Consider the following 18,312-nt stretch of genomic DNA (forward strand, 5'->3'; position numbering starts at 1 on the left):
TTCAATGATTATTTGTTATTTTCTATTATTTACTACTTTCATTATTATTTATCTCATAGTTGTTTATTATTTTCTATTATTTATTGCAAAATTTGAATTTCAAAATAAATTACTTTAAAAGACAAAATGCGATATTAGAGTGAAATCTGCAGAGTAGTTCACAAATCAAATTTTAAATTTACGGCTTTCTTAGCTTGGATAACTCAGAAACTGCTTAAACGATTTCGTTCAAATTTTATCATTTAAAGTTACATGCTTTAAAAGGATGCAAAAATTTACACACCCTAAAATTAAAAATATTTTTGGCAATTACTAAACGAAATAATCATAAAAAAATAATATTAAAGAAATTATTTTTTCCGTGAAACAATTGTGTACAAAAATGTTTTGGTTTGCTTGAAAAGTCCACGAAATAGCAAAATACACAAAAAGTAAAATCGTTATTAAGGGACCCTATTTTCGACAATTTCGGCCACTTAGGTAGTCAAAAAGAAGTTTCATTTATTCGAGGAAAGTTTCTTTTGTTGTCTGATTTCGTAACTTAATAGTTAACACTAATTAATTAGCATATTTAAGTTTACTCGTTTACACCATTAAGTTCATTCGAACAAAACTTACTCAAAGTGATACTTTTTTGTTGCTGTACTTTATCATAGATGTTAGGTAGATAAATGCTTTTGTTACTTTTACTTTCGACTAAGAATTAATACTTAAAGTATGTATAAATCAATCATTAATTTGTAATTTAAAGAGTCAAAATTTCAACAGCGTGTTTGTAAAGAGATGGCCCCAGAAGAGAAATAATCCATTGCTCTCAAAAGTGTCGATTCGTTTCTGATTTAGTGTACCCACCTTAATTTTCAGATTAACAATCAATTTAATATGATACAACTCTTAGGTAATCATTAAAAATAAAAAATTTTAAAGAACGTATATTTCTTCCAAAATAACTTCGAGAAATCAGCGTTTTCCAAGTATTCATTCCAAATTCGAATTTTTGATAATTCGAAGATTTTTTATCTTCCCCTCTGATTTCGAAGTTCCAAGAGTATATGTTATGAAATCTTTCAATAAATGTAATTATACATTAATACTTTAAAAGTGAGGAATATCATTACTATTTGTGTTCTTTTTTAATTACGTTTAATTGTTTACGTTTAATTTAATTTACGTTTAACTCTCTTTTTAAGCAAGCACTTTAAAAAACTGTGATTTAAATATAATTATATTTAAATGTAATGTCAAAGAAAAGTATATGTTCCTTAGAGTTGTAAAATCGTTTTCAAACTGTTTCATAGAAAAGAAAAAAATTTGTTTGAGAATGAAAACGATATTCTTAACATCTTTCTATAGACTCCTGACTACAGCTTTAAAATTCGAAGTAAAACATCTGCTAACAAAAGAGGCACGTGTAATTATCCTTTTATAAAGAAATGTAGACCCCGTTTTGAAATGGATCGAGCTTAAATAAAAATGTCGCCAAGGACGTGGTTTCACAAAAAAAGAGAAGACTGATTAGCGAATAATTATTTTTTCTTTGTCAAGATAATATCTTACCATCCAATTCCCACGGAATTTCTAAAGTAAAACTTCTCAAAATGTGTTTCAGTTGTACCACAAATAATGCTTTGAATTAGATTTAAAATAATTTTCGCAATGTTCTATAAATTCTTTTTTGCCGTAAGCTTCTATCACCGCAAGCATCATTTCATCGTCGTTTTATTTTAAATGTGATACACTTACCGTTTTTTATTTAATGTACTATACAAATTTAAAACTTTCACCTTTTTAGTCTACCTAAATAAAGTGGTTTTTAAAAACATTTATTTTATTATTATTTGTTAACAGGAACTGATTTACAGGAGGGTATTTGTTCCCAGAACCCCAACTCGAGCTTGTAAGGACTTCCAAATGTTTCTTATTTTTTAATAGTATTTTCAGTAAAAAATATTGTCAATTATACAGAACAGTGCTGACGTAAAATATCCCCAGTGGTAGATGGATCATGGTTTAGAATTCCCTTGCCGTCAGGCTAAGTGTAGAGGTTCTCGTCGTCTTCCTCTCCAAGTAACGCAAATGCGGATTAGTTCCATCAAAAAGTCCTCCACGAAGGCAAATTCCTCACTATACTTGATCCCGGAGTTCTCTTGTCTTCTGGATTGGATTCAAAATGACAAGGTGACAGAGTTGAACATTTGTAGTCGTAAACACAAAAGTTTGGGTTCAACGACGGTTATAACATAAAAAATAATGATTATAACATAATGGTTAAAAATAATGGTTATAACATAAAAAAAAATTATTTTATCTTACAACCGTCATTGAACAGCTGACTAAATTTTGAATTCATTACTACCAATGTTCAACTCCGTAGATTTTTGAACCCAATCCAGAAGACAAGGGAACTCCTGGATCAAGTATAGTGAGAAATTTGCCTTCGTGGAGGACTTTTTGATGGAACTAATCCGCATTTGCGTTACATGGAGAGAAAAACCACGAAACGGTTATTCTGGCGACAAAGAGATTCTTACCCATGATCAGTCGTCTACCACCGAGGATTTCTCACAGCAACGATTGCTCCAAATTCCGGATTTTGTGGCTGTTTGATAATGAATCCCTGGAACAACCTTTCTTCAGAAAGTTTTCTAAAGACAGATTTTGGTCAAATCCAGGCCAATTTTTTTTTTTTTTTTTTTTTTTTAGCTTAGATCTTATTTTGATAAATGTTGAATAATTTCTTCGATTTTGAGTTCAAGGTAAAAAAGAAAAAAATTCAGTTCTTATATCATTTTGAATGTGATTTTGGTATCTCTTATCATAAAAATCATTTATTTCAAGGTTATCAAAGCGAAACAAATCCGAAAGTGATGTGTTTTTATTTTTATTTTTTAATGAATTGCATCGAGAAATTTTTTTCTTTTTTATATATAGGCTGTTTTTATGAAGGAAAAACAAAATGTAGAGATGTAGGTAATGTGAAATACACGCATTTTAGGGAGTTATTGTGACTTGTGGCAGGAAAAACTTCATTTCAGAGGCCTTTTTCTTTTGGAATTTTTTTTTCTTAACTAATAACCCGATTTTCACACACATATAGTCTAAAATCAATGTTTCCCAAACTTATGACTTTTGTGAACCCTTTCTAAATTTTTCGTAACGCTGTGTACCACTCATAAAAAAATTTATGCATCTTTCACTCTAAAAAATTTGCGCAAAAGTTAAAAATCGCAACTGGCTGTTGGCACCTGTAATTATTAACTCTGCAAAATATAGCCAATAGAAAAATACGTAATAGAAAATTTTCATGTCTAGCTTTATTTTTAAATAAATTTTTTTGAAATTTTCGTTTGTTGCAAGATATTTCGCATAATAACGCGTACCCCTGCTAAACTGTTCCCGTATCCCTGGAGGTACGCGTACCACACTTTAGGAAACACTGGGCTAAATGAAAAATTTTTGAAACAGTACTTACTTTATTTTTGGACAACATTTAAGGGTGATTATTACGGAACACTTTGTACATAAATTAGCGTGTACCACACTGGACTGATAGTAAGACATAGTTTCACAATCAGCGGTAAATGTGTGGAAGGGGGAAAACTTTGATCAGTCTGCGAAGCGACCGAGGTTACGCGGTTCTCGTTTAACTGTTCGACCTTAAAGTACTCCACTTCACTGTCACGTTACCGGGCACCCTCTGCAGACCTCTTGGGATCATTCTCAGGAATATTTTACATATTGTCACTGATTGTGGGAACCGTAGTGACAGAGGGAATAAAGTACTCCCAATGAAGTCACTTAAAACCAAGTAACATGGGTTCGAATCCCAATCATAGCTTTTCGATTCAAATTCACACCCGGTAAAAATATCCTCACTGGTAGACGGATGATGGGTTAGAGTCCCCTTGCCGTCGGAGGTTTTCCTCTCCATGTAACGCAAATGCTAGTTAGTTCCACCAAAATGTTTTCCACGAAGGCAAAATTTGTCCCAATACTTGATCCTGGAGTTCCCTTGTCTTCTGGATTGGGTTTAAAATGACAAGGCTACAGAGGTCGTAAACTCATGGCTGTTCCACGACGGTCATGAAATAGCCTATTTTAAAGATATAGCGCGATGAAAATAAACTACTACATCTACATTAAGTAATCATTTGTTGAATTATTTCTTGGAAGATAAAGCACTTTTTTGTATCCTCTGCAGATTGTCCAGAATCGCACGATGATTGGATGACACAAACTTGTGTTCCGGTGGTGATCGATCGGACAACATGAGAAAGAAACACTGTTGTTGTAGTTCATTTAAGTCTCACTAGAGCTGCACAATGGGCTATTGGCGACGGTCTGGGAAACATCCCTGAGGATGATCCGAAGACATGCCATCACAATTTTGATCCTCTGTAGAGGGGATCCCCTAGAGACGGCACCCCCGCTTCGGTAGCCCGACTACCAGCACACGAAGTCGAGCACTTTACGGTAGAACAGTTTATATAGGTGAACAGCTATATATTAGAACAGTTATAACGCCCTACCGATCAGGCTATTCCGGCCCAACAATTCTACTATTTTGTTAATATTTAGTTTCGTAAGGGCCGGGATAGCCTGGTCGGTAGGGCGCTGGGCCCATATCCAAGAGGTCGTGGGTTCGATCCTCGCCGGCCGAAGACTCCCCGTGTAGTAAATGGTGACTGATGCACGTTAAATCTGTCGAGTCTCAAAGTCCTCCATGTTCCCACAACAAATCAATACCTCTGGGGGTACTGATCCAGGAGTTTCCTTGTCTTCTGGATTGGTTCAAAATTACAAGGCTACGGAGTTGAACGTAAGTAGTCGTAAACCCATGAACTTGGGTCGGCTGTTCAACGACGGTTATAAAATAAAATATTTAGTTTCTGAGTTGTGATGGCTCAGGGGATAGAGCGTTCGCCTTCCAATAAGGCGAACCGGATTGGAATCCCTGTCGATACGAATTCCGCATCTGGCTTGCACCGACCACAGTGCTAACGTGAAATATCCTCAGTGGTAGACGGATCATGGGTTAGAGTCCCCTTGTCGTCAGGCTAACCGTGGGAGGTTCTCGTGGTCTTCCTCTCCAAGTAACGCATATGCGGGTTAGCTCCATCAAAAAGTCCTCCACAAAGCCAAATTTCTCTCATTACTCGCTCCAGGAGTTCCCTTCTCTTCTAAATTAGGTTCAAAATTACAATTCTACGGAGTTGAACATTAGTAGTCGTAAATCCATAAAATTGGGTCGGCAGCTCAACGACGTTTACAATAAAAAAAAAATATTCAGTCTCTGAAATTTTATTATGTTTTAATCCTTTAGTTTTATCAATACTGGTCTTTTTTAATTTTATGTCATATAGTTAGTTGAATTTACGAGTTTGGAACTGGCATGTTTTGAACTTCGATTGGTGAACCACTTCAGTAATGCTTCTTCAACATCCTTGTGATCTGCTTTTCTTAGCTTTTTTCTGCCATCTAAATTTTTTTCATGAGCAGAAATTATTAATTGCCTATTTTTCCATATGTTATAAACTGCAGATTTGGATAGTTTATATTCCCTGCAAATATCAGCTTGATTGCATCCATTTCCAATTTTTATGATTATACCCATTTTATCATCAATGGAAAACGTTTTACGTTTACTGCTCGCCATAGTTAAATTTGAGACACTTGTTTGCAGGATTTTTTCAACTGAACTGAGAGCAAAAAGGAGTTGAAGTGAGGGCCTTATCAACACAGATTAGTGTCCAATCCTTTGACCAATAATGAATAATTGCTCATTCCCTCTGACAGAAAATGCATATTGATACCACTGACACCTTACAGGGGGCATCGTCTGCCTGTGTTGGAAACATCTGCTTTGTTTGTTTAGGGATGGGAAAGTGAGATAAAAGAAGCAAACAAGAAAAAAAAAAAAATGCTTATCGCTACTTTCCCCTCTATAGATGGTTTTGAAAATCGATATATGTATTTTTTTTTGAAGTCGAAATTTCAAAATTATTACAAAAAAAAACCAGTTGAAGACAGAAAAAAATTAATAAAAAACATCATTTTTTTTGGTGCACTATATCCACAAAAAATAACATTATCCGTGTATAGCAAGGCACGGGACCGAACATTTCGTTCACTATATCTGGGAGTTCACTATAAACCGTGTTCACTATACTGGGGTTTGACTGTATTAAGTTTCATAAATTAATGTTTTTCCATTTGTTTTTAATATTAAAATTTTTGTTTTTGATGAAAAAGTAACAAATTTTTCCCGTTTAAGTAAAAATTACATTTTAAAGTTAACATTGTTAATTGTAATTATTGCAAAACGATCAAGTAATGATGTAGCTCAGTAATAAAAATGAGATTGAAATTCAATACCTGCTTGCTTAAACAATATTCGTACTTACTGAAATGCTGGCCAAAGTCAAATTTAGATTATTATTATTATTTTTTTTTGATAAAAAGAAATTTATAGAGATAGGGCAGAAAATTAATAATGATGATGCGAAAAATAAATAGAGATAAGTGAAGAAAAAATTTGTAGTTTATTATTCAGTGATTGATATAAAAAGATGTACATGGTTAGCTGTTATGTTTATCTTGTTTGCTGTAAAAAATAAATTAATAAAATGAAGGGGTAAACTAGATAATTGATTTAATATACGAACCCTTATAGAAAGTACATTTTGGAGTCAATGAGCTGTAAATTTCTAATAATGTGTTAATTGATCAAGTAAATAAATTCAGTCTTAAAATACTTTTAGAGTGACACCCATGCTCTTACATGGTGTGTAGCGCTTTTAAAAAATGCTTAAAGGTGCTTATTTTCGACGTTCATTTTTTTTAAAAGCCCTTAAAGGTAGGGGAGAGTGGGGTCAATTGTAACATTTTTTACTTAACTATTTTTAACTAACAAAAAATCCAATATATTATTAGTATTAATTGACAGACGAGTAAAGTAGACTATACTCTATTAGAAAAAAAAATAAATACCTTATTTTAAATGTTATTATATTAGTTATTAACAATTTTTGACAGTCGTGCACTTGTTACAATTGTCCCCACTTACGGGGTCAATTGTAACAGTTCATAAATTCAACTAAAACATAGTTAATTATACATATTATCATAGTTGTGATATATTTTTTTATTGATCAAAATAGTAGTGATATTTTAGGAGTAAAAATAATAATGAGCAGAAACCTAAAGGGTTAAACTTTTAACTTTAAGGGGTTAAAAATTTTAATTTATGCTGTAAAAGGTGACAAATAAAATAATGCACATGCAACATAATATAAATGATATAGGAAACTGTTGGTGGTTCTTAAAGAGTTAAGTAATGGTTTGCAAATATAAGATTATTTATTTTCAGCTGTTACAATCGTCCCTTTACTTATTGTTACAATCGTCCCCAAGACGCCATTTCAGCTTCATTTGTTAAAAACAATGCTAGTTAATTAACAAAACTAATCTTTTTTTTTATTGAAATGTTAATTAAGGTGTCCACTTACATATTCGGTTACTAATTTTTATTTGTTTAAACAAAATTACTTTGTTACAATATAATATTCTAATACCAAAAAAAGTACTTGCGTGGCGTGAAAATATCTTTTGTGATGTAACTCTTTCAAAAGTACATAAAAATGGTTGCCATCAGGGGTGTACATGTAGATTTATTAAATACACCTTGTGCGCCACCTAGGAACCAAATCTAGAATCCGACACTCGAACAAGTTACCTAGGAACAAGTTACATTTGACCCCACTCTCCCCTACTATTTTAATTGGGAGTTTTTAAAGGGTGCTTAGTTTTCTCTTTTTGAAAATTATATTTTTTTTGTATACCGTGTCGATTTTAGCCACGTTTATGCAAAAGCGTGCTTTTCGTATTGCTCTATTCAACGTTTTCACAATTCATTCAACCACAATCCCCGTGGCAGAATCGCAGCAAAACGGTGACATTGTCACAGAACGTTACAAAGTTCTTACAGAAAGATTTTTCCATTAAAAAGCTAAAAAATTTTACTTTTCTTTTCTACAGAATAATTTACAGGTAATATTTAAGTCTGTATTTCCGGCAATTATTAATTTCCAATTTTTTTTTTTTTTTTTTTTTTTTTTTTAATATTTCGATATATTTCAAACAGTATGAAGAATTCGAATCCTGCATTTGAGTATTTACTTTTTAAGGCAATAATTATATCGAATTTTCGGAAGTCATTGCTATTGATTTCTTCATAGTTTTTTAATCCGATATTTTTTATACGATCTATATATATATTTCTCTTACACGGTACCAAAAAAAAAGCCTCATTACAACTCCCCGAATGGCAACGTTAGAAAATCGACCAATGATTGCTGCTGAAAATGTCACATGGCAAATCTAGAAGAGGTGGCTCAACATATAGCGCTTTTAAAAACGGAAACAATAACCAGAGTGAGCATTATCAGGTTGTTCAATTCAGATTCATGCCCTAAAAACATGATAATATTTAATTTAAACTCAATTAGGAATTAATTAATTAATTGAAGTGAGAATGCTCTAAAAGGCCGCTGTTGAATTGATATTTTTCTACTGGGAGCCTCCTAAACGTCTAAAAAACGTCCAAGTGTTTGTATTGAATGCATTGAATTTTTTTATATTTCGCGTTTATTTATGCATTGAATTTCCACGCTTTAAAATGCAGAATATTAGTGAAGCTGCTAGGACTTTTAAACGTAATGAAAGAAAACGTGTTCGAAGAGCCCAAGAAAGTGTTGAGGAATGTTATGGAAAACGTAGATTGCAGAGATCAAGTGCAATAATAATTGCTCAAGATGTAACAGTAGATGTCGAAGAGCATAATATCTGCCAAAATCAAAACTCCCCGATTAGAAATGCAGCATGGCGACCTCCACATGGTATTTCTCGGGTAATGCTAACAGCCATGCATTTTAATTTATTGTATGTAAAACCTCCTTATTTTGTTCTAAAATGTTATGTACTTTATCACAAATGTTAATTAATGTAGAAATTGATTTCAATAATACTGATCACCAAAAAATATTTCATTTGGCGATAAAACAAATTTTTGTGTTCTTGAAAATGAAAGACTTTCTGAGGGTTATTATCTCACAAGGAAAAGTTAGGGTTTGAAGTTTATATTTTTAAATAATAAATTTTCTTTCTAAAACTTTCAGAATTTCTAGCATTAACTAATTTATTATACACATTTAGTTGAATTTAGGTGAGTAACTGCAATATTAGATAATTTATTTTGCTAATATGTTATGTTCCTCATTTAGCTAATGTTTTGATTTTTTCACCATGTACAATCTAAATAGCTAATATACTTTTTTAAAAGCCAATAGGAACATTGATAGAATTCTTCTACATAAGTACAATACTATGTCTTTGATGATAAAATACTATGTCTTTGATGATAATATACTATGTCTTTGTGCTAGAACATTGTGTTCATTGGCGAGCGAGCGCAGCGAGCCATGGTTCACTGCGTGAACCACATAGGATTGCGTAGTGATTCTCGGGGGTTGGCGAGCATTAGCGGGCAGCATTAGCAACCGCCATGGGTGAAAAATGTAGTATTATTGATAACTAAATAGTACCAGCAATTATTCAAAATAATGCAAAGAAAATATACTTTTTACATTTCTATAAATTTTAATTATTTAAATGGTAACAAAATATTAAAGAAAAAAAAACTATTTTTAAATAAACTGAAACTTATTCAATTAAAATAAGTTTTCAGTAACATTAAGCAATAATTATTTGTGGAAATAATTTTAAAAAATAAAGTTGTAAATTTAAATGTTTTTCAACGCAACTTTGAAATACTTTTTACTTTATATTTAAATATTTTTTTGAAAAATCACTTGGCAATTAAAATATATCTTTCGTTTCATTTAAACGTTGTTACCATAAGCTAATTACAGCAACTGTTTGAAGATGAGAAAGTAAGTCATAATCAGCAAATACAAACTTCTATAAGATATTGATTCAAAACAAAATTTATTCAAAAGTAAATTGACCCTTCATTTTTAAAAAATAAGAAGAAAAAAAATGTAGAAAAACATTGAAAATATTTGCCATTTAAATTATAAATGAAGAAATTCACGTAAAAATGATGAAAAATTAAGATATTAGTAAAATTACGTTATATTATATTAGCTACATAAATTTACTTCGATGTTGTTTTAAAAGCAAAAAATATTCGGCCAACTTATCATGCTTAATATTGTCAACAATATCTTCTTCTGCTTTGAGTAAAAGCAGTGAATTTAGGCGTTTAGTGGTCATTGTTGTTCGAAGATAGGATAGTTTTTAATCAATTTCATCTTGCTGAAAATTCTTTCATTTGTCGCAACTGTCATTGGTGCAGTTAACGCTAATAGATTTAACAATAAAAACTTATGAAAGCATTTATGCTAAAATGTATGATTCTGCATTTTTAATACAAACTGTGAATTGAATTTTTACAAAGTTTTTTTTTACTAATAATTAACTTAAAGGAAAAACTGTTAACTTTAGTCAAAAAGATAATATAGAAACATTAAATAATTAAATACATAAGAAATACGTCAACCCCGCTCAAAGGAATACCATCGGTTCCAGCCAAATCTATGCAATTAAGCGGGTTATTCGATCAAAAGGGGAGTGCAATATTCAATCCAAAATTCTGAATTTTTACGAAATTTTACTTTTTAATGGTATTTAATGCATAGTATAGCATTTTGATTAAATAAGCTCAGTTTTATGATCAATAAACAATTATAATTAAAACTGTATGCGTTAGTATCATAAAATATAAATGTCATTTAAAATTACATAAAAATAAATCAATATTAGTAAAAACTATAATGTAGGTACTAAAATATTAATTGATCCCTTCCGAAAAAATCTATAATTGAAGACTGTTTTTTATACCCGTTGAATTCATCAAAATTAGATATTCCCTTTTAGTTTCTACTAAAAATTTCATGACTTGCGTGTATTCCTTCCAAACACATTCAGAATTTTTTTTACTTATTTATTTTTTTTAATCTTCGAAACTTGAGAAATTTTAATTAATGCTCTATTTAAATTAATGCGCTATTTTAGTTAAGGGTTTTCTGAAATTTATTACTTCTAAGATTCATTGTTTTACTTTTTTCCGATTAATTTAAATCATTCCTTTTCGCTCTCAACTTGCACCCAACTCAAAGTCATTAACTGGGTTAAGCAATTATTCTATTTAAGAGAAAGACTCTCTGTACACTAGTGTGTTAGGTTTTTGAAACTTTTTCTTATCAAAGTTAATAGTGCATCAACATGGGATCACAATACAAATCACTCTATCCCATTTTTACATTCTAAATGATGTGTGTGTGAAGTAAGTCAAAGAGGGGTAAAAACCCCTTCGTTTACTTCAATATATAAAACTGGCAGCAAGATTTGATTAATTTTTCAACTTTACCCCAAACACCTACTAATGAATAAGAAATCTCAATTGAAGTGACCACATATTGTATCTTTATCTTAACTGAAAAAGGGAAATTCCATTTTAGCTGGTGAAACTTTTTTCAAAAATAAACAATATATTTTTCATTTGAGTACCACTTCTTTATGCAATTAGGCGGGGGCAAAAAGCAACAAATAACCGTTTAAACGGGAAAGTTTAACATTAGTTTCTTCTAAAATGATTTGGTTCCATTAAATTTTATTCGTATAAGCGGGTAATTCGATTATGCGATTAAGTGGGGACGACAGTACAAAATAACTAAAAAGAATTATTTATAAAAAAAAAACTGAATTTTCTATTTTTAAACACGTTACATTTTCAATAAAATTAACATTAGTACATATTTCTTCATAAAGGATTGCAGTTTGGACTTATAAAAACAAAGCCTACGAAGAAATATAGAATTTGAAATTTCAATTAAATAAGATATATGAAAAATAATTTCAGCTGAAAAAATCTAAAAAGGAAAAAAAAAAATACTATTTCAAGCACAAAATAAAAGCTTAGTAAAAAGTAAAAAACGGAAAAAGTATCCAATTTTCAGAATTCAAATGTGATTTATCTTTTTCTATCCCTAGCTCCTACTAATGAATATAAATAACATAGCATTTTTAATTGCTCTTTTTTCTTTCTTTTAATTATTTTACTGCACAAAAAAGATTAAAAAAATAATTTTATCTGCTTCATAAAAATCAATTTTTACCCGAAATAATTTAATTGGAAAGTAATAACACATTTAATGCAGTTTAATTAAACTTAATATTTAAACAATAAGACTGCAAATAATAAATATGTATTCATAAAAAAATTATACTTACATTCAAAATTTAGACTGCGGTAGATAGGATGATCGTTGGCATGTGAGCAGATTTTCTATTTTATTCAATAATAATATGAATTTATAAAATACGCTTAAGTATCCGTACATGACAGTTAAAGACAGGTCAGTGAAGTAATTGGTACCACAGCTGCCTGTGCTTTGAGCCCCTTCCTTCCCCTTCTTAACCACATGGACAAAGATATTGTCTTTATTCTCAGAAAGAGTAAGAGAAAACATGAGAAAATATAGCTTAGGGCATTTCTAGCTAACCACTTTTAAAAGACCCTCGATTTTTCAAATTGACAGAAATATCCGGGGTTTTGTCTGCTGCTTCACAAAATCGAGTCGCAGCTCCATTCTTTTTTGCGCCTTTTCATAGTGCCCGTAAGCGGCTTGATCAAACAGAATTGCCACTTCTCCGTGAATATTCGGAATTCTCTATTTTCACCATATTTTTATTGAAATAATTAATGAATCCGAAATTACAACATTTAACACTTTGAACTCGGCAACCATTCTCAAATTGTGTGAAATGATCGAAGTGTTGATTCGATTGAGTGTAACTCAATTTAATGTTTCAGAATTCTTAGGATTCTTGAAAAAAAAATATTAAAAGCAAACAACAATATTTTATTTTCAAAACGGAAACTTTTATAAAGGTGAATTGAGGATCACATATATGTTAATTATTTTCCATAGAGAATATCAAATTTTGTTGTCATGATTAATTGTTCTAAAGATATGAATTAGTCCCTGAACACTTTATTTTAGGTTAAAAAATTTTGAACTCAAGTAATAATTCAATCATCATAGAATTTTAAAAGTTATGAACTGAATGGTAGTTAACAAATTAAATGTTTTTCTTTTCTTTTTTGGAGTTAGGAGTCCTTTGGAGTTAGTAAAATTCTTCATAATAGATAAATATGGTTTACTAATTGAAAATATAAATTATTTAATAATTTGTGTTATTTAAACAGAATTTAACAATTTAAATAAGATATTTTGAATAATAAAGTATCCTATTTAATAGGTACTCTTATTTGTAATTTTTTCCCTATATTTTGAAAGTAAAAAAAAAAATTGGTTGCATCACCGGCACGATTATTTCATATAAAATTTATAATTCTTTTAAAAAAAAATCATGTAAGTTCATCAGTTCCTTTAAAAAAATTACTTAAACCTCTAATAAAGATTTAATATAATTCAGATAAATAATATCTGAATTTTATGATACATTATTAGCTAACTAAAAATTAAGGTCACTACAAAATTTTTTTAAATTTAAGAATGTGTCGTTTAAATAATAATACAAGAGAAACGGTTTTCGAGATTTTGGCATGTAATGTCGGTCATCTCGCTTTGAATTATCATAAATGGTTACTCTTGGAGGAGAAAAGAAAAAAACTAAATTTAAAAACACATTTCACAACAAGATTTGCCGAGTCGGGTCTGGGATCCCGAAACGAAATTCAGATAACATTGAAATTCGTTTAAATCTCATCACCGATGAAATATCCGAAAACGAAAGAATTTCGGCAAAGTCGGGATTTTGGCCTGAATTATTGATCATCTTGCTTTGAATTATCATAAATGGTTACTCTTGGAGGAGAAAAGAAAAAAAAACTAAATTTAAAAACACATTTCACAACAAGATTTGCCGAGTCGGGTCTGGGATCCCGAAACGAAATTCAGATAACATTGAAATCCGTTTAAATCTCATCACCGATGAAATATCCGACAATGAAAGAATTTCGGCAAAGTCGGGATTTTGGAATGTAAAAAAAAAAAAAAAAAAAAAAATGCCGACTCAACCTGAATTTGCCGACTGGATGATATCGCTGGGGGTGTGAGACCCCCCCCCCCGTTAGGGACGGGCCTGCCTAGAATAAAGCTAGTCTTAAGGTGAAAATAATCTTAAATCTAGATAATTATAAGATTTCTTTTCGCCACGCTATTCTTTTTTTTAATCGTAACAAAAAACCTGGAATAAAGCTAGTCTTAAGGTGAAAATAATCTTAAATCTAGATAATTATAAGGTTTCTTTTCGCCACGGTCTGAATGCTACTCTAATTTTACATGACTTGCCCATCTGGCCAAGATGATTTTTGTGTGTTCTATATAGCATTAATTTCTTCAAACCATTTTAGTAACGATAATAATATAAAAATATTAAAAGCATTTAAAATTTACTCGAATTATGCGTTTCTAATAATCTTGACCTCGCCGGTCACCGGTGACCCCCCATGGCATTCAATGTGTTAAGTAGAATAATCATTGCTTAATCCAGTGAATAACTCTGAGTTGGTTGCTAGTTGAGCGCCAATAGGAATGATTTTAATTAATCGAGAAAAAAAATGAATCTTGTAAACAATAAATTAAAAAAAATCGCTAACTAAAATAGCGCGTTAATTTGGAATTTCTCAAGTTTCGAGAATTGGGGGAAAAAAATCATGTACCAAGTATGAAATGATCATGTATAAAATATATTTCCTTCAATCGTAAAAGAGTATTGTGTGTTTTATTTTCATTTTTGTACAAATACTTTTCGAGTACAGTTTTAGTCTTCTAAGAATTCTTCCATGGTGACACACTTCCAGTGACTTCTGTGACATGCAAGTCCTTCGTCACATTCGGATGCTGATATTGACCCGAGGATGTGATCGGGCATGCATCTCTCTCCTTCGCCTGTAAAAAGAACAAAACGATTTCACTGTGAGAACTTAGATAAAATATAATTGTAATCAGTTTAAACTTTAACTCCATAATTTTCCAAATTAAATCGAGAAGTTCTTATAGTACTATGGATGGTGTTTTCTATACACTAGGAAGCATTGTTCTTTTTTTTTTTTTTTTTTTTTTTTAAATGTGGAGTCTTGTATTATAGAATCACATAGAGATTTTACGAAAAAAGTTTTATTTTTTTATTTTATATCCGTCGTTGAACAGCAGACCCAATTTTGGGTTTAGTCACTGTTCTACTCCGTAGAATTGTAATTTTGAACCCAATCCAGAAGACAAGCAAATTCCTGGATCGGTATCCCCAGAGGTATTGATTTGTTATGGGAACATGGAAGACTTTGCGACTCGACAGATTTAACGTGCATCAGTCACCATTTACTAGAGAGGGAGTCTTCGGCCGGCGAGGATCGAACCCACGAACTCTTGAACATGATCCCAGTGCCCTACCAACCAGGCCCTGTGAAAAAAATTGTATTTCATGTTTGAATACATTTCCAAGGCAAGCATTCAAAGTGTACGAACACTTTTGAGAGCCATTGTATTCGGTTTGATAAGGGTAGTAAATTAAACGCTTCTGATATATTTTTTTTAAAAATTCCTTTTCTAATATGCCTAGTAAAGATTAGGAACTAAATACTTTTTTTAATTGTCATACAGACAAGTATGACAAGATTTTTTCTAATCACCGCAGAATGCTCCTTTGTTAAACTAATATGCTTTTTCGAAATAAAATCATGACATGATCTACTTTTTTTAAAACTATTATAGGCTGTAACTACTTTATGCTGGGATAAGCGTGCTATTTTATGTTGCACACAGCTAAACACAACTATATTATATTGAACTCTAATGTTAGGAAGTAGGTAGTAATCGACACTCCATTAAAACTCGAAGTATCTCTTACCAATCACGCATTTTTTAATTTATTTACTTAGACATAGTGATCCAGTACAACGATTACGAATCTAGAAGGAAAGTAAGAGACATTGTAGAGGTAGAAAATATTGCAGGCATAGCTTGCCATGTTCGGAAATACTATCGCGCAGCCTCTTCTTAATGAGGTGATCCATCAGGTTTGAATCCCAGCGATGGCTGGTCGATATGAATTCTGCACTAGACTCGCACCAATCACAGTGCTGACGTAAAGTATCCCCAATGTAGGGAGGATCATAGTTTAAAATGCCCTCGCTGAACCATTGGAAGTCTTCGTAATTTTTCTTTCTATGTAACACAAATGCGAATTAGTTTCATCAAGAAGTCTTTCGCGAAGGCTAGTTTCTACCAATGCTTGATTCAGAAGTTCTCTTGTCTTCTGGGTTTGGTACAAAATTACAAGGCTACGGAGTTGAACATGGGGAGTTGTAAGGCCAGAATTGGGACGGTTGTTCAACGCCGGTTATAAAATAAAATATTGCATTCAAATATCGCTAGATCTAGCTGTTTTACATCATTAAGGATTTTCGGCCAAACATGCTAAAATCGCCAAGTTTGTAACTAAATCATTAAATGGCGATAAAGTGCAATGCGATTTTCGGTACTAATTACTAGGAAACGTAATTCAGATAAATAAAAGTATACAGTAACTGGCTCATAGGTTATGCAATTTTCATTTCTTGTTATGTGCCCTTCCAAATTCATAACAACCGTACATGAATGAACCAGCCTATTTCCTCATGAGTTTGTGACTATCATTGTTAAACTTACCTAATACTTTGACGCAGATATCGCAGCACTTGCAGAAGCTTCCTTTTTCTCTGATTTTCTGTCCATTCTCTCTCAAGCAGTTAGACAGATCATCACATTTCACTCCACTGCAGAAGTTGGGTGGGCAAACGAAGGCACTTGCAACAGCCACCACCACGGCAAATAGAACAATGTATTTCATCATTTTTTTTTCTTTTTGCCCTCTTCTCTAGATTCAAGTGCTGAAACATGAAAAGATTTATTGTCATATCTCACGTTTCCACGCCCGTTGGTTAGTATCTATCACGTTATTTTTTTTCCACAACTAATAGATTTCACGTTTCACGGTTTTTTCCCCACAACTATTAGTCAGCAAATTCAACTAACGATAGTTACACGGGTTTTGGAGGTGTTTTTATGAAGAGAATTACTTTCGTCACTGTAGAGAGCTGTAATGAATAAATAACTAAATCAATTATTTATTTATTAATCTGTTTTTCTTCGGTTTTAAAACCTTATATTTTATAGGCTCAACATACATCTTTATACATCATAAAATCGCTTCACATACTCTTTCTAGACCAAAGAAAAAAAAATATTGTGATAACTAACAAAAAAAAGAAGATCCAGATATTTTTGCCCGTTATCTGCAAAAAAATAATAACAGTTACAATAAAATTTGTAAATTTTTGTATTTATCCATCATTTAATGATTTTACCAGCAATATTTATTTAGGATCCCTTCTTAATACTATTCTTTCCTTTTTTAATAGCCTTTGACAAAATGGGTGTTGTTTTGGGTTTGATGGCGTGCTCACCTTGGTGACGCACGTCATCACACTTTTCAACTGTGTTCAAGAGTAATAAATAGTAAATAGTGCGCATGCGTTGCTATGGCGACCGCTGCTGTTTGTTAATTTTTTTAGAATTCCTTTTTTCACTTTTAATTTTGTGATGCATTAAGTGGGTTAGTTTATTTTTGAGATATGAAACCAGAGAGATCCCATAAATTCTTCTTGAGTTGTGAATAAAAGAAAATTTCATCATTTGAACGATATATTTTTTTATAGTTTTAATTAGGAATCAGAAATTGTAACCTGCAGTTCAAACTGGATCGTTTTTATTACTAATTCAGGTAAATATCACCAATAAAAAGGGCCCTAAAGGTTAGAGTTGAAGCAAGACGTAAAAAAAAAAAAAACGATGCCAAGGCCTAAGCTTACCGAGGCTGAAAAAGCACAACCAATGCAAGCAATTTTGCCAATGGGTTTTGCGATTACAATTTTTTTAAAAATTGATTTTGAAAATTTTGTTTTTTTCTATCACTTTTTTTGGGTCGTTATTTAAACCAAAGGTTTAAACTCAAAATATTGTTCCGTTATTAGAATAAAAAATTTATTGCATTATCTATGCAAAATAAATGCATAATACAACCCATGTTATTATATGCAACTTTTATAACAAAAGTGCAGTTACCGTTTAGTAATTATTAAACGGTAAATAAATTGTATTTACTTTTAAATAAACAATATTCACTTTCAAACCAAATTTTATACAAAAGTGTGCTCATAATATG

General features: G+C 31.4%; 2 protein-coding genes across 2 annotated transcripts in view; both read right to left on the minus strand.

The window, feature by feature from the left end:
- LOC107440167 (uncharacterized) overlaps nt 1-12,409 on the minus strand; it is a 61,827-nt gene extending 49,418 nt beyond the window's left edge. The window contains exon 1 of the mRNA XM_087150252.1: nt 12,313-12,409. The gene's annotated coding sequence lies outside the window, so the exon portion shown is untranslated. The remainder of the gene's footprint in view (nt 1-12,312) is intronic.
- A 2,404-nt stretch (nt 12,410-14,813) lies between these two features.
- On the minus strand, nt 14,814-16,974 carry LOC107445376 (uncharacterized). The gene is made up of 2 exons (XM_016059754.4): nt 16,758-16,974; nt 14,814-14,999 (listed from the first exon to the last, which is right to left on the minus strand). The coding sequence occupies exons 1-2, from the start codon at nt 16,939-16,941 to the stop codon at nt 14,872-14,874; spliced, it is 312 nt and encodes a 103-aa protein (XP_015915240.1). The 5' UTR covers nt 16,942-16,974; the 3' UTR covers nt 14,814-14,871.
- Nucleotides 16,975-18,312: the final 1,338 nt, after the last annotated feature.

Source organism: Parasteatoda tepidariorum, chromosome 1, assembly GCF_982258835.1.
Source record: "Parasteatoda tepidariorum strain Cologne lab strain chromosome 1, Ptep-v5.0, whole genome shotgun sequence".
Taxonomy (NCBI): domain Eukaryota; kingdom Metazoa; phylum Arthropoda; class Arachnida; order Araneae; family Theridiidae; genus Parasteatoda; species Parasteatoda tepidariorum.

Coding starts and splice junctions, on each gene's coding strand:
- LOC107445376 (XM_016059754.4), bottom strand. CDS start 16,941: ATGATGAAATACATTGTTCTATTTGCCGTGGTGGTGGCTGTTGCAAGT. Junction 15,000..16,757: donor TATCTGCGTCAAAGTATTAG/GTAAGTTTAACA, acceptor TTCTTTTTACAG/GCGAAGGAGAGAGATGCATG.